The sequence below is a fragment of the Rhincodon typus genome, chromosome 1 (genome assembly GCF_021869965.1).
Source record: "Rhincodon typus isolate 14 chromosome 1, sRhiTyp1.1, whole genome shotgun sequence".
NCBI lineage: Eukaryota > Metazoa > Chordata > Chondrichthyes > Orectolobiformes > Rhincodontidae > Rhincodon > Rhincodon typus.
The window spans coordinates 38,182,290-38,205,251 of NC_063332.1; the positions used below are offsets into that span (position 1 = coordinate 38,182,290).

The 22,962-nt window shown below is 40.7% G+C and overlaps 1 protein-coding gene across 1 annotated transcript in view; it reads right to left on the reverse strand.

The window, feature by feature from the left end:
* The window catches only part of LOC109916393 (A disintegrin and metalloproteinase with thrombospondin motifs 12-like), a 465,504-nt gene that overhangs the window by 207,766 nt on the left and 234,776 nt on the right, over positions 1-22,962 (reverse strand). The window contains exons 9-11 of the mRNA XM_048604457.1: positions 21,181-21,330; positions 19,412-19,555; positions 16,132-16,276 (exon numbers count right to left, since the gene is read on the reverse strand). Of these exons, the coding sequence (XP_048460414.1) occupies positions 16,132-16,276; positions 19,412-19,555; positions 21,181-21,330 (439 nt within the window). The remainder of the gene's footprint in view (positions 1-16,131; positions 16,277-19,411; positions 19,556-21,180; positions 21,331-22,962) is intronic.

Here is a 22,962-nt window from a genome sequence, read left to right on the forward strand (position 1 = left end):
TGTTGTCTCGGATTCTCCAGCATCTGCAGTTCCTACTATCTCTGATTATTTTGCCAAGATTCAGCAAGATTTGTAAAGGAATCTCACCAAGAATATTGGGGAGGGAATGCTGTCTATACAGAATTTGTAGCATTTCTTTGGCATCCAAATACAGCCAAAGATAATTAAGAGTTGGGGAAAACCTATAAAGAATTAAGTAGGGTACAGAAAAATAAGAGGGACCTAAATGAAACATACAAGATTCTTAGGGCACCTGAGAGGGTAGATGCAGAAAAGTTGTTTTCCCTTGTGGATGAGTCTAAGACCAGAGGGAATTATCTCAAAATAGGGGTTGCATGTTTAAGAAAGAGATGAGAAGGAATTTCTTCTCTCATAGGGTTGTGAATCTGTGAAATTTTTTGTTACAGAGGGCTTTTGAGGCTGGGTCATTAAGAAAATGCAAAGGTGAGATAGACAGATTTTTAATCAGTAAAGGAATCAGGGGTTATGGGGAAAAGGCAAAATCGTGGAGGTGAAGGTTATCGGATCAGCCATGATCCCACTGAATGGCAAAGCAAACTCCTTCGACATCTTATGTTTAAGTCAAACGCACTGTAATTCCACCATGTGATCTAGTACTAAATGGTGCTACAGAAAAAGTGTTCAAATTATGAAGAGGTCTTTGCAGAAGCACTTCTTAGGTGACAAGCTGGCAACGAATTATAGAGTCATTGAGTTATGCAGCATGGATACAGACCCTTTGGTCCATCTCCTCCGTGCCGACCACATATCCTAAATTGATCTCGTCTCATTTGCCAGCATTTGGCCCATATTCCTCTTAGCCCTTCCTATTCATGTACCATCCAGATGCCTTTTAAATCTTGCAATTGTACCTGCCTCCTCTGACAGCTTGTTCCATACACACTCCACTCTTTGTGTGAAAATGTTACTCCTCAGGTACCTTTTAAATCTTTCTCCCTCACCTTAAACCTATGCCTCTAGTTTTGGGATCCCCTATCCTGGCAAAATGACCTTGGCTATTCACCCTATCCCTGCCCCTCATGATTTTATAATCCTCTATTCCCATGGTTCTCTTTGCCACTGGCTAGATAATTTCCCATACTCTTACAGAATAACCCACAATTGTTCATCTGACAAGTTATTGGTTAAACACACTTCTAGGAAAAAGTTTAGTTTGCTTAAGTGTGATGTCAATAGCAAAGAGAAACAAAACATATTGAAGATGAAAATACATTGGGGGTGAAACTTATTTCACTGCTGGTGAAAAAGTCTTGTGAAAAACAACTGAGGTGAAAAGGAGAAGTAAGTGACTGGAATTGTAGTAATGAGGCTATGTGCTTATCTAGTGAAGATTGGAGAGAGACTCGGTCAGTGTCATTGAAATCCTTTGCTTTGAAAGATTAAATCTGATATAGTGAGAGCAGAATAAATCTCCTACTGTCCAAATTCCTCCTACAATTCCATGTGAAATTCAGAAAGAAAGTAAAAATCACAAAGTAACTGAAGTATGCTGAATCACAGCATCTACTGGTAGGCCAAAGCAATTTTACATTTTAACATTGTCATTTTTAAGTGGGGAGGGAGTGTAGTGTGTAGCATGATCTGAACATTTTGCCATACTTCCTTCTTTCTGTCCACTCATTAATTGCTGATCGTAGTTGAGCATGTGTTAATACAATAATTTTTCTCTTGTACGTTCCCCTAATTAACTCCCAAACAAGTTCCTTGTTTGAGTTTCTGTTCCTACAACGTCAATAAATTGGTCCAAACTGAAGTCACAAAGAGCATTTTCTGCAACTGTGTCCATGTTTTAATATATATACTATATGCTATTTGAGCATCCTGCAGACTTCAACATAGTTGATCATTCTATCTTCTTGTGTCTCTCCTCTATCAATCAGCTTAAAAGGATAGGTCTGACTGAGATTCACACTTTGCATCTGACCTATCCAATATGGACAGAACACCTTTAGCAATTGCTTTCCTACCCACTCTCACCTTGGGAATCCCACAAAGATCTTAGATTTGCTCATCTTCTTCTGCTAAATATTCTTTGTCTTGAATTGCTTTGTTTCCTCTCAACATGGGGTCAGCTTCTACAACTGTAAACACCCAGCTTCCTATCTAAAACATGTCTCAGTCTCCCCAATGCCACAAATTCTGGTTTTTCTACCTATAATGTATGATTAAATAAATGTTATCCCAAAAAGTTTACAGAAGAATATTACCAACAACAAAGGTATGTATTGAATGTCCTTCAAAATTTGTAATAATGATCATCAATGTCGATGGTACTTTCAGGAAATCATTTCGTAATCCAGAAAACTTCAGCCACTATAGGTGTGCCTGCTGTGTGCTATACATCTTGAAAGGCGCAGAATTCCTGAGCAGTAACTAGATATGCATCTTTGGATAAACTCCACAAAGCGTTGAATTTTTAATGTCCACACTACCTGCATGAAATATTAAACAGAATGATATACCAATACAATTGCCTGACAAATGGAAAGCTCTCAACATTTTCTAGGAAGCAATGTGTATGTGTTAAGCTAAAAATGTTTTAAATATATTTCACTTCACAAAGAGAGAAAGATTTGCAAAGAAGAGTCTGTTATATATGAGGAAACCAGTTGGGTCTTAAATGATGCAGTAAACTGAGAATGAAGTTCATGAAAACTCATACTGCACATTCCCAGTCCCACTGAGGTCCAGGTAAAAATGACACAGTTCCATATTAAATCAAATGCACACAAACAACAATCAGCACACCCTTTCAGAGTGGGAAATAGGTTTCTATTTCAAAATTAATGACGGCTTTAGAAATCACAAGAGAACTGCTGAAAAAATATGATGTGACTGTAAGTAACCTGTCTAAACTGAGTTTGTGAGTATTACATCTTCTAGTTCCCATAATTTCTAAATAATCACACTTACAAACTCAAAATTTTGGAGTGTTGTGAAGTGTACTTCATACAGCTCTCCATGTTTCATTGCTATTTGGCATGTGACTACAATCCAGCCATAACTTTGGTACTCTGGATGTATATTTATAATTAATTTCTACCTATTTACAAATAACACAATATATAATGTCCCTCTTTTTTTAAAAATGCCTCTACATTAATAAAACTGGTCTAATCATGAAATTCTTTTATACTTAGTTCATGAAAAAAGACTTACAATCAACATTTATATTCAAAATAAACACTTTTAAATTTTGTTATTCCTTGTCTTTTCTCAAAATTTTGTACCGTAAGGTGTTTTGTTTTATTCATTTGTGGGATGGGCATCTCTGGCTGGTCAGCATTTATTGCCCATCCCTAGCTGCCCTTGAGAACATGGTGGTGAGCTGCCTTCTTGAACCACTGCAATCCATTTGCTGTAGGTTGACCCAAAATGCCATTAGGGAGGAAAATCCAGGATTTTGATGCTGCAACACAAGGATCGGTGATATATTTCTAAGTCAGGATGTTGAGCGACTTGGAGGGGAACTTGCAGGTGGTGGTGCTCCTATGTATCTGCTGCCTTTGTTCTTCCAGATGGAAGTGGTCATAGGTTTGGAATGTGCTGTTTAAGGAGCCTTGGTAAATTTCTGCAGTTCATCTTGTACATTGTACACACGGCTGCTACTGAGTGTTGATGTTGGAGGAAATGGAGGTTTGTGGATGTGGTGCAATATGGTTAGAGTTAGGGTTAATCAAGCAGGCTGCTTTGTACTGGATAGCGTCGAGCTTTTTTCAGTGTTGCTGGAGCTGCACTCATTCATCATTCCTTTGTAGACAATAGACAGGCTTTGGGGAGTCAGGAAGTGAGATATATGTTGCAGTATTCCAAGCCTCATTTAAACTGACATTTTCCCAGCCACCATCAGTTCTGAGGAAGGGTCATCAGACCTAAAACGTTAACTCTGTTTTTTCCTTCCAGATCTGCTGAGCTTTTCCAACAAGTTTGCTTGTGTTCCAAGCCTCTGTCTTGCTCTTGTAGCCACTGTGTATATGTGTCGAGTCCAGTTGAGTTTCTGGTCAATAGTAACCCCAAGGATGTTGATAGTGGAGAATTCAGTGACAGTAACACCATTGACTATCAAGGGGTGATGGTTAGATCATTTCTATTTGGAGATTATCATTGCCTGGCATTTATATGGCACGCATGTTACTTGCCACTTGTCAGCCCAAGCCTGGATAGTGTCCAGATCTTGTTGTATTTGAACATGGACCGCTTCAGTACCTGAGGAGTTGTGAATGGTGCTGAACATTGTGCAATCATTGACGAACATCCCCGCTTCTGACATTATGATGGAGGGAAGGTCATTGATGAAGCAGCTGTTTGGGCCGAGGACACTACCCTGATGAATTCCTGCGCAGATGTCTTGGAGTTGAGAATGACTGACCTCCAACGACCATGAACATCTTCCTATGTGTCAGGTATGTCTCTAACCAGCAGAGAGTTTGCCCATGTTAATCATTGATTCCAGTTTTGCTAGGGCTCCTTGATGCCACACTCGGTTGAATTCAGCTTTGATGTCAAGGGCTGTCACGCTCACCTCACCTCGAGAATTCAGCTCTTTTGTCCATGTTTGAACCAAGGCTGTAATGAGGTCAGGAGCTGAGTGGCCCTGGCGGAAGCCAAACTGGGCGTCATTGAGCAGGTTATTTCTGAGCAGGTGCTGCTTGATAGCACTGTTGATGCCACCTTCCATCATTTTACTGATGATAAAGAGTAGACTGATGGGCTGATAATTGGCTGGGTTGGATTTGTCCTGCTTTTTATGTACAGGACATACCTGGGCAACCTTTTCACATTGTCAGAGAGATGCCAGCATTATAACTGTTCTGAAACAGTTTGGCTATGGAATAGGTAAGTTCTGGAGGACAAGTCTTCAGTAATATTGCCGGAATGTTCTCAATGCACATAGCGTTTGTAGTGTCCAGTGCCTCCAACCGTTTCTTGATATCGCGTAGAGTGAATCAAATTGGCTGAAGACTGGTATCTGTAATGCTGGGGACCACTGGAAGAGGCCGAGATGGATCATCCACTTAGCACTCTGAGCTAAAGATTGCTGTGAAAGCTTCAGCCCTATCTTTTGCACAGATGTGCTCTTTTCCATCATTGAGGATGGGATATTGTGGTGTTTCCTCCTCCAGTGAGTTGGTTAATTGTCCACCATCATTCACAACTGGATGTAGCAGGATTACGGATCTTGGATCTGATCCATTGGCTGTGGGATCACTTTGCTCTGTCTACTATTTGCTGCTGTTTGACACACAAGTAGTCCTGTTTGGTAGCTTCACCAGGTTGACACCTCATTTTCAGGTATGTCTGGTGCTGGTCCTGGTATGCTCTCCTGCACTCTCCATTGAACCAGGGTTGAACCCTGGCTTGACGTAACGGTTGAGTGGGGGATTTGCCGGGCCATAAGGTTATTGATTGTGCTAGAGTACAATTCTGTTGTTTCCCCTGGATGGCCAGTCTTGAGCAGGTAGATCCATTCGAAGTCTGTTCCATTTAGCACAGTGACAGTGCCACACAACACGATGGAGAATATTCTCAATGTGAAGGCAGGACTTCATCTCCACAAGGACTGTGCGATGGTCACTCTTACTGATGTTGTCATGGACAGATGCAACTGCAGCTGATAGATTAATAAGGATAAGGTCAAGTATGTTTTTCCCTCTCATTGGTTCTCTCACAACCTGGTGCAGACCCAGTCTAGCACCTATGTCCTTTAGGACCTGATCAGCTCAATCAGTAGCATTGCTATAGAGCCACTGTTGATGAGGGATATTGAAATCCCCTATCCAGAGTATATTTTGTACCTTTGCCACTCTCAGTGCTTCCTCCAAGTGTTGTTCAACATGAAGGAGTATTGATTCATCAGCTGACAGAGGACAGTATGTGGTCTCAAGGAGCCCTAACAAAACTGGAATCAATGGTATTGGGTTACTGTCCACTGTCCACTGGTTAGAGATATACCTGGCAAATAGTGGCTATTGGAGGTCAGCCATCTCAGCTCCAGGGCATCTATGCAGGTATCCTGAGGAGTGTGCCAGGCCCAAACACCGTCAGCTGCTTCATTAATGACCTCCCCTTCATCATAAGGTCAGAAGTGGGGATGATCGTCAATGATTGCACAAAGTTCAGCACCATTCTCAACTCCTCAGTCTAGAGTCACAGAAATGTACAGCAGAGAAACAGACCCAACTCGTCCATGCCAACCAGATATCCTAAATTAATCTAGTCCCATTTGCCAACATATGGCTCATATCCCTCTAAACCATTCCTATTCATATACCCATCCAGATACCTTTTAAATCTTGTAGTTTTACCAGCCTCCACCACATCCTCTGGCAGCTCATTCCATATAAGCAACATCTTCTGCGTGAAAAAAGTTGCCCCTTAAGTTCCTTTTAAATCTTTCCTCTCTCATCTTAAACCTATGCCCTCTAGTTTTGGACACCCCTACCAGGGAAAAAGATCTTGGCTATGCACCCTATCCATGCCCCTAATAATTTTATAAACCGCTATAAGGTCACCCCTCAGCCTCCAATGTTCCAGGTAGAATAGCCCCAGCCTATTCAGCCTCTCCTTATGGCTCAAACCCCACAATCCTGGCAACATCCTTGTAAATCTTTTCTGCACCCTTTCAAGTTTCACAACATCTTTCCTACAGCAGGGAGACCAGAACAGAACGCAGTGTTCCAAAAGTGGCCTAACTAATGTTGAATAAAAACCAAAAGAACACTGGATGCTGTAAGTCTGAAACAAAACAGAAGTTGTTAGAAAATTTCAGCAGGTCTGACAACATCTGTGAAGAGAAATCAGAGTTGATGTTTTGGGTGCGGTGACCCTTCCCTAACCAATGCTGTATAGCTGCAACATGACCTCCCAACTCCTATACTCAATGCACTGACCAATAAAGGCAAGTGTGCCAAATGCCTTCTTCACTACCCTGTATACCTTCAAGGAACTATGAACCTGCACCCCGAGTTCTCTTTGTTTGGCAACACTCCCTAGGACCTTACCATTAAGTCCTACACTGAATAGTTTTACCAAAATGCAACACCTCACATTTATCTAAACTCCATCTGCCTCAGCTGGAATACTGTGTATAGGTCTGGGCACCCACTATACAAAGGATGTGAATGCATTGAAGAGAGTGGTTTCAAGAATGGTTTCAAAAGAATAAAGAATGATTCCAGGGATTGAGTACATTTAAGACTGAGATAGATAGGTTCTTGATTATCAAGGGGATCAAGGGTTACAGGGAGAAAGCAGGAGAATGGGGTTGAGGAACTTATCAGCCATGACTGAATGATGGAGGAGACCCGATGGGCCGAATGGCCTAATTTCTGCTCCTATGTCTTATGGTCTTATAGATAAGAAACTTTTGATAGGCAGATTGATTGGAAAGGTTGAGAGAAAAAGCTCAGAGGATATCTAGTAGAAATTTTCCAAATCATGAGGGGCATGGATAAAGTCGATAGGAATAAACTGTTGTCGCTAATCAAAGGATCAAGAACCAGAGGGCACAGATTTGTTGATTTATAAAAAAAGCAAATACGATGCAAAATTATCTTTCATAGAATGAGTGGCTATGGTTTGGAAAGCAATTCCTGAAAATGTGATGTGGAGGTGCCAGTATTGGACTGGGGTGGACAAGGTCAGAAATCACACGACACCCCCAGGTTATAGTCCAACAGGATTATTTGAAAACACAAGCTTTCGGAGTCTTACTCCTCCTTCCTAGATAGAGAGGTCATATCAGACACAGAATTTATAAATAAAACATCAAAGGGTCACACCACTGATGAGGATGTACTAAACAAACCTAAGATGCTGTTAAATTTTTAATCAGTTAGAAGGTTTAAATTGATTAATGTGTATAAGTAAATCCCTAAATTCCTTTCAAGTCACGGTCCTGAGAGAACTAAAGGTTTCATCAATGTAAAGAAGAGGTGACATTTTAAGTCAGACAGTGCATGTTAGGTGTGAAACCTTGTTTAGAATCTCTTTGTGTTTTGGTTTGGACTCAGACTGGTTTTATTTCTAAAGCAGGAATTTATAAAATGCCACATTGACTGACTGTCTATAAATTATGTGCTTTTTGAACAAAATAGAATGAATCTATAAATACAAATTCACTCTATAGATTCACGTGTGTGTGTGAGAGAGAAAGAGAGAGATACACCTATTAATTCTGTGTCTGATACTACCTCTCTAACACCTGAAGAAGGAGTAAAACTCCAAAACTTGTGTGTTCAAATAAACCTGTTTGACTATAACCTGGTGTCGTGTGATTTCTGATTCTGAAAGTGTGGTGGAGGTAGGATCAATTGAGGCAGTTAAGAGGGTATTAGTTGATTATTTAAATAGAAATAATGTGCGAGGGTTTGCAGTAAAGACAACAGACTGGTACAGGTGTGTGTTTTTTAATATACCATACAACTGCCTAATTAATAAGATAAGAGCCCATGGTGCTGGTTGTAGGATATTAATATGGACAGAGGACTGGCTGATTAACGGAAGACAGAGAGTTGGGATAAGGGGAAATTTTGTGGATGGCAATCTGTAATTAGTTGAGTGCTAATGTGATCAGTTTTGGGGCCACAATTATTCACAGTATATTTTGATGATTTGAATGAGAAAAGTGGATGTACATTATCGAGTTTTCAGAGGACACAAAAATAGATGAGAAGGCAAGCAGCGAGGATGATACAAAAAAGCCTGCAGAGGAATATGCATAAGTTAAGCAGGTGGAGAAAAACTTGGCAGATGGAAAATAATTTTATTAAATTTACAGTGGCATAGTTAAAGGCATTGGAGACATGGTGTGTAAGTTGGCTAATGGCACTATTATTAATGCAATTGTCAGGACAGCACAGGAAAAGGAACATATACATGAGGATCTAGCTGTACTGAGCTATGGGCCAAAATCAGCCTGATTTCCTTTAATTTATAGAAATGCAGTGTAATGAGGCCAAGACCTTGTGTGTATACAAACAACAATATACCAAATGGAAATCAGCTGAGTAAGACAAGGACTGGCAAAATTGTTCAGAATTTTTGAAACATTATGCTTAATCACAGGAATCTATACCTAATGTAATTCAGGTATTAACCCATATAAATTTAACAATGTTAAAAAAAAGCCAAAATTCAAAATTGTGCACTATTTCTCAGGCCCAATACGGAAGGAGAACTTACTGGATCCAATTCTAAGGAAAGTGGTAGATGAAATAGATCAACTATCCACTCGGTGGAACACTTAAGGAAGTTTAACTCTTGATTAGCTATGGAAAAGAATAAGCAGCAGGCTGGATTATGCTCCTTAATTTATCAGATGGCCAAAAGGGTTGAAAGCAGATCAGGTAAGTTGCAGTCAAAGATTGGCAGGCTAAACTGAAGGGATATTGGCCTGCCTTTAAAGAGGGCATGGTTCAGCTCACTACCTTGTATATTCTCACAACCAAGACCGGTCAGGAAATCAAAGCCAGAGTGCTTGCATGACGCAAAAACCAGTATAGGATGAAACAGAATAAGGGTGTGCATAACATGTGCTGGATAATACAAGTGAAAAGCAGGCTGCATATAAAACATTCACAGATGAATTAAGAAAGGAAATGAGAGAAGCAAAGGGAAAAGATTAGAAGGCCTAACAGCTAGAATTGGGAATGGCCTAATCCTTGTTTATAATTTCATGTTTGCAACGTGAAACGGAATCCAAAGATTTTCCATATGCATATAAATAGCAGAGGTCCAGTTAAAGGAGAAGTGGGGGAGATTAGACACTGAAAGGGTGATCTACATATAGAGACAGTGTGCATGGGTAAAGTACCAAATCGATCTGTTGCAAACGGCTTTACGAAGAAGATGCTGCCAACACATGGTGAATAAAGAAAGCTATGAGATACTGGACAAGATAAAACGTGATGAATAGAAATATTAGCTATGTTAGCTGTATTGAGACATCACAAACGTCAGACAAGATGTCTCCAATGACACAAAGTCAGGATGAAAATTATGGAAGCTTAAGATCTGCAATGTTAAATTGACCTTTAACTCTATGACTTCAGTTAATTACAGTTATAAACTGAATTTGAAAGATCCTTCAACCCAGATTAGCTACAAGACTACTACAATATAAGGGTCGACATTAAAATGATAAGACAGGATTTGGCCAAAGTTGACTGGGCACAACTACTTGAAGGAAAATCTAGATCAGATCAGAGGAAGTCATTTAAAAAGAGGGACAGTGAGAGTTAGGGTTAACCCTGATGCAAAAGTAAAGGCCAACATATTCCTTTAAAAGGTGAAGGGTATGACCAACTAGTCCAGAGAACTTTAGTTGCTGTACAGTATTGGATAAGGAAAAAAATACTAAGCTTATGATTGATATTAATGAGGAGGTGATGGCCTAGAGGTATTATCACTGGACTATTAATCCAGAAACTCAGCTAATGTCCTGAGGGCCTGGATTCAAATCCCGCCGTGGCAGGTGATGGAATTTGAATTCAATTAAAAAAACCTGGAGTTAAGAATCTACTGATGACTATTGTTGATTGGCAGAAATACCCATCCTGCTCAGTAATGTCCTTCAGGGAAGGAAATCTGCCATCCTGACCTGGTCTGGCCTGCATGTGAATCTAGACCCACAGCAATGTGGTTGACCTTCAACTGTCCTTTGAAATGGCCAAGCAAGCCACTCAGTTTAAGGGCAGCTAGGGATGGGCAACAAGTGCTGGCTGCCAGCAACACCCATGTTCCCTGAGTGTATATAAAAAAAGTTGAGGCTAAAACCAGCAGAAGCCACAGAGGAGCATAGAAAGTGTAGAGGGTAACTTAAACAAAGATGAGGAGATGGAAGAAAGCAGATGCAAAACAAAACAATGGTGGGTAAAATAAGGAATAATCCAAAGACATTTTATAAGTTTATTAGAAGTAAGAGGATGACCAAGGAAAGAGTAGGGCTCATTTGGGACCAAAGTGCCAATCTGCGTATGGAGTCGGATTAGGTTTTAAATGATTACTTTGTGTATGCATTCACTATCGAGGTATAGAAATCAGGTAGGGTGCTGTGACAAAATTCGAACAAGCTAGCATTGAGAGAGCAAGAGACATTAGCAGTTTTAGTGGGCTTAAAATTGGTTAACCTGCAGGTCCAAATGAGATGTACCTTAGGCTGCTGAGAGAGGCAAGGATGGAGACTGCAGCAGCCTTGATGTGAAGTTTCAAAATCTCTCTGGAAGCAGGAGAAATGCCAGAGGATTGAAAGATAGCAAATGTGGTATTAAATAATGAAGGGTGTAACAAATAAACCAGGGAACTGCTGGCCAGTGAGTCTAGTAATTGTGGTAGGAAACCTTTTGGGAAAAAAAATGTTCTGAGGGACAGATTTATCTCTATCTGGACAGACAGGGATTAATCAACGTAGTCAGCATGGTTTTGTCAGGGGAGATTATGTTTAACAAATTTGAATTTTTCGAGGAGGTGACTTGATGTGTATTTTAAAGTCATGTAGTTGATGTAGTTGACATGGAATTCAATAAGGCTTTCAACAAGGTATCACATAGAAGGGTGCATACAAAGGGAATAGCCCATGCAATCCAGAACAATTTGGCAAACTGGATCCAAAACTGGCTTTGTGTTAGGATGAGAGGTGTTGGTTGAGGGTGATTTTCTGAATGGTAGCCTGCGTCCAATGGCATACACCTAGGATTCGGTGCTGGGTACCTTGGTGTTTGTCATAACAATTAATGATTTAAACTCAAATGTATAAGGTTTAATCAATTTGTTCAGAGATGACATAAAAATTGATGTTGTGGAACATAGCAAGGAGAAAGTTCTGGACAGGCCAAAAGTGTGAAATAATGCATTTTGGACAACTAACAAGGCAAGGAAATACATGATGAAAGGTAGGATCCTGTCGAGTGCCGAGGGTCAGAGGAAACTTGGTGTATGTGTACCTAGATCTTGAAGGAGCAACGGGACAGGTGACTAGGATGTTAAGAAGGCATCGAGGATACTTGAAATTATTACTTGAAGCATTGGACACAAAAGCTGACAGGATGTCACTTAGGACACAGCTGGAGTTCTGTGTGCAGTTCCGGTCACCTCAACACCCACCAGTATATGCAATGTGCCTTAATGACTACTGCCCAGTGGCTCCGATCTCATAATCATGAAGTGCTTCAAAAGGCTGGACATGACCCACATCAATTCCAGTCTTCCAGCCTACCGACACAACAGGTCCATAGCAGATGCCATTTCCCTAGCCCTGCACCATCCCTGGAACATCTGGACAACAAGGACACTTACATCAGACTCTTGCTCATCAACTACAGCTCCACCTTCAACACCATTATCCCCTCCGGGCTGATCTCAAAATTCCGAGACCTTGGTCTCAGCTCCGCCCTCTGCAACTGGATCCTCAGCTTTCTGACCCACAGACAGCAATCAGTGAAGATAGACAGCTGCACCTCCTCCACAATAACACTCAATACTGGAGACCGCAAGGATGCATTCTCAGTCCCCAACTGTACTCCCTTTACACCCATGACTGAGTAACTAAATTCCAAATGAAAGCCATCTGCAAGTTTGCTGACGATGCCACCATGGTAGGACGGATATCTAACAACAATGAGTCAGAATACAGAAAGGAGCTAGAAAGCTTGGTGTCATGGTGCAATAATAACAACTTCTCAATGTCGGCAAAAATAAAGAACTGATCGTTGACTTCAGAAAGAAAGGAGGACAACATGCCCCCATCAATATCAACGGAACTGAGGTTGAGAGAGTGGAGAGTTTCAGGTTCTAAGGAGTTACAACAACCAGCAACCTGTCCTGGACTTCCCACGTAGATGCGACAGTCAAAAAGGCACAACAACGCCTCTTCTTCCTCAGGCGGCTCAGGAAGTTTGCCATGTCCATAGGGACACTCACCAACTTTTACAGAGGCGCCACTGAAAGCATACTGTCCAGGTGCACAATGGCCTGGTATGGCAACTGCTCTGCCCAGGAACATAAGAAACTACAGAAAGTGCTGTGCACAGCCCAGACCATCACGGAAGCCAACCATGAACTCCACTTACATGGTTTGTTGCCATGGAAAGGCTGCCACCATCATCAAAGACCCATCGCACCCCGGTAATGCTCTCAGACAACCACTTCCGTCAGGCAAAAGATACAGAAGCTTGAACATACACACCAGCAGATTCAGGAACAGCTTCCTCCCTGCTCTTATTAGACTGGTGAATGAACTCTAACTTCAAATAATGCTGATCTTGCTAATCCAACCCCCACCTATTTTAAAGACCGCTTCGTAGAACATCTATGTTCTGCTTGCAAAAAATACCCTGAGCTTCCAGTTGCCTGCCACTTTAACACCCTGTTCCCTGGCCAACATCTCGGATTCTGGCTTGCTGCAGTTTTCCAGCAAAGAGACAGCTGGCACCATCTCAACAACTGAATGGCCACCTTCTGTGCTGTAACCATTCTGTGATTCCATACAAGACTCTTGTTAGACTGCAAGTATTCAAATCACAATGGTGAATGGTCAATGCATTAAAAAAAATCAAAAGCCACATATTTCAACCATTTGAAACTTTTGGAGGCAAGGAGATGCACTTACATCCTCAACCTCTCCAATATTTCTGTTAACAAAACCATCATGTGCCAGACTTCTGGAATGGGTAATCTTCCTCGAACCCGAGCATTCATGTTCAGCAGAGCTGAAAGTCATACTCATCGTGTACAGACTCAAAAAACTGTAAGCTACAAATACAAGTCATCGCTGAGAATAACTATTATTTCTAATAACCCTTACTACTCTAATAAATCAATAATTTCATCTACTAATGTAGTATAGCATTGTGATTTACATACATAATTTCCCAGCTCCTGATGTCATACAGGTATCTGAGTTAGAGAAACTACAGAAGTGGAGCATCATGAGGTTATTGCAAGCCCATGGCTAACATCACAATGCTGCACTTCTCTAGCTTCCACCCTAAATATGTTAAAGAAACCATCCCCTACAGACAAGCCTTACACATATACTGGATCTGCTCAGACGATGAGGAACGTGACAGACACTTAAAAATGCTGAAAGATGCCCTCATAAGAATGAGATACGATGCTCAACTCATCAATTGCCAGTTCTGACATGCCACAGCAGAAAACCACAACGATCTCCTCAGAAGGCAGACATAGGACACAACTAATAGTGTACCCTTCATCGTCCAAAGCATCCCCAGGGCGGAGAAACTATGCCTTGTTCTTTGCAGCCTTCAACATATCATCAATGACAACAAACATCTTGCCAAGATCATCCCTATGCCCCCACTTCTCACCTTAAATCAACCACCAAACCTTAAACAGACCATCGTTCACAGCAAACTACCCAGTCTTCAGGACAACATCAACCACAACACCACACAACCCTGCAATGGCAACCTCTGCAAGACATGTCAGATCATTAACATGGATACTACCATCACACATGGGAACACCACCCACCAATACTTGGCAGATTCTCACGTGACTTGGCCAATGTATTTCCAAGCCAGAATGGTGATTGTCTTGGAGGGGAACTTGTGTGTGGTGATGTTCCCATGTATCTGATGCCTTTCTTCTAAGTGATACAGATTGCAGGCATGCAAGGTGCTATGGTGGGACTTAGTGAGTTATACAGTGCATGTTTTAGATGGTGCACATTGCTGCCACTGTGTGTCAGTGGTGAAGGGAGTAAATGTTGAAGATAGTGGCTGGGTGCCAACAGAGTGACATCCTTTGTCTTGGATGATGCCAAGCTTCTTGAATGTTGTTGGAGCTGCACCAACTCAGGAGAGTGGAGAGTATCCCATAACACTCCTGACTTGTGAGTTATAGATGGTGGACAGTCTTTGGGAAGTCAGGAGGTGAGGTACTCATCAAAAAATTCGTAGCTTCTGACCTGCTGTTGTAATGACAGTATTTATGTGACCAGTTCAGTTCAATTTCTGGTCAATGGTAAAACCAAGAATGTTGACAACGGGGGCATTCAGCTCTGGTCATGGGGTTTAATGGCAAGAGGTGATGGTTAGATTCTCTCTTGCTCAAGACTGTCATTGCTTGGCACATATGTGGTAACTTTCCAACCGATCAGCACATCCTGTCATACAGCACAAAAAGGTTGTTTCCCTTTCCGTTGATATTCTTGCAAATTGGCCTGATGAGTGCAATGTGAAAAACTTCAATGAAATGTTTCTTTTTCTCATCAATACTCAAGATTTGTATTACTAAAGGATGATTTGTATCCCATATGTTTCTGATAAAGAACCTTGACATAGTAAGATTTCAAATGGGAAAATAAATAATGAGGACAAATTGAAAAAAGGTTAAAATTGATCTTTAAACACTGAAGATAAAGTACCGAAGTTAGTCAGAATCTCAGTGCTCCTTTTGTTTCCCCAGGTGGAAATATGTATAGCAATGATAATTTTATAATTTAAAGCAGATTGAATTATCGATGCTGAATGACATTGAGTAGGTATGTAGGTTGCTCATGAGATTGGCTCGATGGACTAGGTGGTCTTCTCTTGCCTTCCTTGTTGTAGATTATATCTATTTGTGTACGTAAGTTATTGAAATTTTATCAAATGTTTGGCTTGAAACTTGTCTCCATTGTCTCTCTTTCTCTCGAACCAGATTGGAAATGTTTTCTTCTGGAGACATTTAGCTTGTGTACCAAAAGTAATTCAGTTCAATTCAATGGATCATAGAAGTCTGGAGAAAACTGCAAGCTTACCTGGAGCTACCTACACTGCAATATCAAAGTGCACTGTCCTCGCGTCCATTGGTTTCGATTTCTCTCATAATAACAGGACCGATTAAAATTTCTGCATATCAACATGTGTAAAAGTATTGTGTTAAAAATGTCATGTTGCTCTAACTAAATATTTATCAGGCCATCATAGGCGAAGACAGAATTCATTTCTCCAAAGTAGACCATTGTGAGTAGCTGTCAAGAAGAATAAATTATCTTAGTGCCTAGATTCAACAACTGCACATTGATGATGGTATGATGTCACAAGATCGTCCGTTTAAACTTCCCACACTTGTTTTTAATTCACAAATAACAAGACAGTAACTTACATCCATTTCCTCACAGAATGTTGAGTTGGGTCCATACTGGAACTGACATTGATGATGGACGTCATATAGCACACCTGGAGCAATGGTGGGAACCACTAATTCCTGTTGAGTTGGTGGATCATTGAGACAGAAACCCCAGCCTCGACTACAGATAGAAAAAGAGAATAAGCTTATACCAACAGTAATCTTCATAGCTGAAAAATTGTCTTGACTCATGCCCAAATTCCCAATGTGTGCTTCCAGCAAAATAAAAGCTTTTAGCTGAGGGTGTAGATTTTTAGAATTCTCCCTATAATCTTTACCAATGTCAATTAACTGTCTCATTATATTTTATACTTAAGTGGTTGATTACAATTTATTTCTAGGGAACCCAATAAATAATACTGTTATACTTTCTAGGTCAAACAAAAAGTTTACAAGCATAATAATTGGGGGAAACATCTGAATGATTAGCAGGCACTGAAACATCTCATTTAGATGAATGTGAGATTTCTGAAGAAGGGTCTAGGCCCGAAACGTCAGCCTTCCTGTTCCTATGATGCTGCTTGGCCTGCTGTGTTCATCCAGCTCTACACCGTGTTATCTCAGATTCTCCAGCATCTGCAGTTCCTACTATCTCATTTAGATGAATGTTGTCCATTTTTTATTCTAAGCTGCTACTTTGTCAGATGCTGCAGTAGATAATAGTTCTTCACTCTCAAGTGATTCAGGAAACCATGACAATCTGTTTTATTAAACCTTATGTATTTTAGTAGCTTTTGACAAGAAATCTATTTTATCATTCATAATGCATGTTTCTAAAGACATCAAAATCTTAAAAATACAAAGTGATCATTTTTACCTCATTAAAGTTAAGATGTTCAATTCAGCCATGCTTCTATATCACACAGCAGCTGTTTTGTCACTTCATTTCATGAGATTGCCAAATATGAGCTGAATTTAGGACTGGTTATGAAGCAAAGACTAAGTGTCAACTCACTGCAATATTGGATTCTTCATCTTTTATTTTTAAATTGTTAGTGCAATTTTTATTCCACTGCCTCTGCAATCATTAAGCTCTTGAAAATATTGACATATTTCCAAAAGGAGTCAACAGTGTAACACATCCACACAACTCTTCCAACAAATAATTTAATATCTTGAATTTCTTTGTAGCACCTGCACCAATCCTGTACACGTGCTGTGGATTACCAAACAAATTTGACAATTTGTGCAAACTTCACACATATAGACTGATGCAAAAATGTTATTTGCCGTTTCTCGGATTTCCCAATTTTCAATTTACTGTGATATTTGGATATTGCCACTGAAATCATTTAGCTCTTGAAAACAATTGAAATGTTTCTGTCAGGAGTCAACAGTCTAACACACACTCAGCTCTTCGTACAAATAATATACTATCTTGAATTTCTCTGCAGCACATGCACTAATCCTGTACATGTGCTGTGGATTGCCAAACAAGTTTGACAATTTCTGCAACCTTCACACACAAAGATTGATACAACGATGCAATTTGCCATGTCTCTCATTTCCGGATTTTTCAATTTACCGTGATGTTTGTATCCAATTATCCATCAAAATCTCAGTCAAGATAGTTTAATCCACCTTGAGGCTATTGAAAATTTATCACTTCTAATACATGGTTGACTTATCCTTCTCAGCCTTTGCTGATTCTAATCCAACAGTGTAAGATTCTGTTCAGCACATCTTGTCTGTAACCTTACAAAAAAAAAAATAGTCATTTGAGTTTATTTCAACAACTTCATTGCAATTTGAGATTTTCACCACACATGAGAGGGCTTAAGGGAGCTTGCGTGAGAGTGGAATGGGGACCAGAGTGCTCAATATGCTTCCAAACATTTTGTTTAAATTCAGACATGGGATGTAGCCATCGCTGGCAGAACCTGCATTTATTGTCAGTCCTTCATTGCCCTTCTGTAGATGGTAGCTGCCTTCTGGAACCACTGCAACTTAAATTAATTTGTGGGATGTGATCGTCATTGGCTAGGCCAGTCTTTCTTGCTTATCCCTAATTGCCCTTGAGAAGGTGGCATTCAAGTTCTTTCTTGAAATACTGCAGTCAGTGGAGCAGGGAGCATGGCTGTTTAAAATGGAGTTCCAGGATTTTTCTATTGTGACAATGATTCAGTGTTTTAGTTCCATGTCAGTATGGTGTGCAGCTTGGAGTGGAACTTGTAGGCAATGGTGCTCCCAAGCATCTGCTATCCTTGTCCTTCGAGGTGGTAGAGTTTGCTGATTTAAGAGGAGCTGTAGAAGGAGTTTTGATGAGTTGCTGCTGTTCATCTTGTTGATAGTATTGGAGGCAGGTGGTGGATGGAGTCACAATCAAGAGGCTGCTTTGGTCTGGATGATGTCAAGTTTCTTGAGTGTTATTGGGCCTTAACAATATGTTATATAGTTAAGTATGTTTTGTGCTTAGGTTTAATTATTGCACCCACTAGAACTTTCTTATGACAACACATCACTCTTAAAGTTATGTCCTTCTGCAAGAACCACTCAGCATATGTCACAGTCCCCTAGAGAATCCTTAGCTCCAGTTATTCACAAAGGCAATACTTCCATTTAGCAACTCTTGACTGTGGATGCCTCTGCGGGTATGTTCCGGTAGCATATCCAGTCCTTCCCAGTTAATTCCAAGCTATTTTTTATTTTGTTTGTCACAAGTCTCAAGAAGAACCACTCGGGCAGCACAATGAGAGATACTCTGCTCTTAACCATTTTTCTGCATCTATTCCATTTTGTGCCTCTTTGTTTCTTTCTGTTTTTATTTATTGATTTTGTCAGCCAGCAATATTCATAAAAGCTGAAACATAACCTTAAAATATTTAATCTCCTTATGAGGGCTGCATCAAATTTCATCCCCCCACAATAGACAATCACTTGTTTTTAAAAACAAAATTCTGTAAACATATGCTATTCCCAGCATCCCCATTGATGACTTTTTTAAGCTACAATCTAAATGGAACAGGAATCACTATGAACTGTTTAATAGGCCCAACTGGCACTATCCTGAGGAGTCAGCAACATCATGTTCTGGTCCTACCATTTACAAACCATCTGATTCAATAATACAATTCTAAGAAACTCTGCGACTTTGCAATGCTTTATTACTTCGTCCTCTTGTTTTTGCTCTGTACAACCATCCAATGTCATGCCACATCACAGAACAATTTTCAAATGAGGCCAATTGCAAAGCAAACTGAAAATGAAAATTATTCAAGTCAACTACACAATGGCATAGATTAAATAAATGACTCACTCCAGAAAACGTGTGATGTAATCTTTGCTGCAGTGAGACCATATGAGAGGAGACTGATCATACTGTAACTGCCGAGACATGATAAAGTGATGCTTCTCAATGGGTTCACAGTCATTACCCTGTCCATCATGCTGGATGCCAAAACTGTAATAACAATACAGCCACGTCACTAGTAAGCAGTGCATTTCCATTCTATTATATTTCACATTTTATGCATAACTTTTTAAGTAAATGATACACATTTCAATTCCTATGAGTAGTCTAAGGGGCACATATCCAACGGCTACTTACAGTGTTATCAAAATTGTAATCTCTTGACCAGCAGCAGAATTTCATTTAGAAAATCGCAATTGAAATATCATTGTAAACATTGTGTGTAAAGAATGGATTTATGACCCACCATACTACGGTGAATTTTTTGCCTGTAGGAGCACGAGTAGGTGATTCTGCCCCTTGAACCCGCTTCGCCATATAATACAATCATGGCAGATTTCATCTCAGCCTCAACTCTGTTCTTTAACACATTACTAATTATAAATCTATCTGCTCCTTAAATTTACACAATGTCCAAGCATCTACTGCACTCTGGATAGTGAATTCCACAGTTTCATGACCATTTGAGAAGTAATTCCTCTGCTTCTCTGTTTTAAATCTGCCACTTCTTAGTAAAATAAGATCTCCTGTTCAGGTTGCCCCACATAGGGAAATATACACTTTACATCTGCTTACTTTGCTAACTATTTTAGTCTCATCTGAAAATTTGGCTGTTGTACATTCTATCGCTCATTCAAGTTACTAACATAGATTGTTCATAGTTGGGGCCTGAGGACCGAACCCAACTAGATAAAGATCCATTTATCTCAATTCTCTGCTTTCTGCTGGTTAGCCAATCCTCCATCCAAGCTAATTTGTTACCCCTAACTTCATGTGATCTTACCTTGTCTTTTAATCTTTAGTGCAGTGCTTTATCAAATGCCTTCTGGAAGTCCAGATATACTACATCTACAGGCGCTTGGTTATCCACTTTGCTTGTTACATCTTTAAAGAACTCTAGCAAATTAGTCAAACACAATTTACCCTTCATAAAACTGTCAATTCCAATGGAGTCATTGGAACTATTTCAAAATTATTTACTGTTGAAAGGTTCATACAATGTAACGTTCACACAGGAAAATATGTGTAGGCAATATCATGTAAAGGATTCAAACACAGAACTTTTGAAAGTGCAACCTAGTGCCCACTGATACATCGCATTCTGTCAGAGAGAACATCTGATTTCATGAACTTTTATTTTACCTTGGTCTCAAGTTTACTTGATCTATCAGTTTTCTGATTCATACTATATAGCTCAAACAACAATCTAAATAATATGAGCCCACAACCACTGAAATTAATTAGCTTGGCTTTAGTATATTTCACATGCTTTTCTCTCCTTTATGTGCTCTCTGACTGGAGCAGAGTTTCACAGGTAGAGATTGATTTCCAAGTCTCATTCATGTGTGATTGTTGGAAAATTATTTATGTATCGAAATTGTTTCAGTCTAGTGTGTTTCTGTCACGGTTTTCCAACAGCAAATTACTGGCTTATAAGCAGATGCGAAAATCCTTAATTTTAATCCTTCTGGGCTATGATCACCGAGGTCAAGTGTAGCATCTCAATCACTGCCGCAATGGAGATCAGCTAATTGAAGGCACAGTTCCCTAACTTGTGGAACTTGATCTGTGCATTTGAATTGAACTATTCTCTCTGCTTAGAAAGACTGAGATACCTGTGACCAATCTCATGTGCAATGGTAAATGCTACTGGCAAGCCAGAATCCTCATTAATGTTGCAACTTCGAAGTGGTTGACACATTCCTGACACATGTGACAGACCTAATGTCTCACAGGGGCGATTCATTCCAGCACAGAGATCCATCCTGCAATTAAACAGCATTTAGATTAATTTATAATACAAAGGGCCCTGAAATTGCCGGGTTGACAGAGATTAAGAGACACACTGCTATTAATGCCAATTTCCACACCAATATTACACAACAATATCTTGCCAATTTCATTAGTAACTAACAAAAACATTTTAAAAATGTACACTAGAAGAAACTTTCTTAAATAGGGATCGATTGAAATGTGGGGAACATATTCTCTTTTTAAATCCATCTTTTGCAAAGAAAATTAAAGTTTGAAGCCCTCCGAATTTTTTTTAGTAGCAGCAGGTTTGGCATGTTCAAAAAATTGCAAAAGCTTCAAAGTCTTAAAGGTACACTTTCTGATATTTCATTAAAAATATCAAAGAATGTGGATCTCAGTAAGCAAAAGGCACATATGCCAAAGAGACACTACTGCAAAGCTCCAGAACAACTGGCTTTGGGTTCCCACTGCACATCAACAGGAATATTTTTCTGCAAAGTAATTACTTATATTTAAGTAAACTATGGGAGGGAGGGTTTTTCTTATAAACATTCAGACACGCTGGGTGTAATGATGGAAACATGGTTAGCCAGGTAGACCTTGTAGCATATGAGTTCGCTGATTGGGGCTGTAAATCTGGTCCAATCAGGGAGACAACAAGGTGCAGAGCTGGATGAACACAACAGGGCAAGCAGCATCATAGGAGCAGAAAGGCTGACGTTTCGGGCCTAGACCCTTCTTCAGAAATGGGGGACGGGAAGGGGGTTCTGAAATAAATAGGAAGAGAGGGGGAGGCGGATAGAAGATGGATAGAGGAGAAGATAGGTGGAGAGGAAACAAACAGGTCGAAGAGGCGGGCATGGAGCCAGTAAAGGTGAGTGTAGGTGGGGAGTTAGGGAGGGGATAGATCAGTCCAGGGAGGACGGACAGGTCAAGGGGGTGGGATGAGGTTAGTAGGTAGGAGATGGGGGTGCGGCTTGAGGTGGGAGGAGGGGATAGGTGGGAGGAAGAACAGGTTAGGGAGGCGGGGACGAGCTGGGCTGGTTTTGGGATGCGGTGGGGGAGGGGTGATTTTGAAGCTTGTGAAATCCACATTGATACCATTGGGCTGCAGGGTTCCCAAGCGGAATAAGAGTTGCTGTTCCTGCAACTTTCGGGTGGCATCGTTGTGGCACTGCAGGAGGCCCGGGATGGACATGTTGTCTGAGGAATGGGAGGGGGAGTTGAAATGGTTCGCGACTGGGAGGTGCAGTTGTTTATTGCGAACCAAGCGTAGGTGCTCTGCAAAGCGGTCCCCGAGCCTCCGCTTGGTTTCCCCGATGTAGAGGAGGCCACAACGGGTACAGCGGATGCAGTATACCACATTGGCAGATGTGCAGGTGAACATCTGCTTGATGCGGAAAGTCTTCTTGGGGCCTGGGATGGGAGTGAGGGAGGAGGTATGGGGGCAGGTGTAGCACTTCCTGCGGTTGCAGGGAAAAGTGCTGGGTGTGGTGGGGCTGGACGGGAGTGTGGAGCAGACAAGGGAGTCACGGAGAGAGTGGTCCCTCCGGAAAGCAGATTAGGGTGGGGAGGGAAAGACGTCTTTGGTGGTGGGGTCGGATTGCAGATGGCGGAAGTGTCAGAGGACGATGCGTTGGATC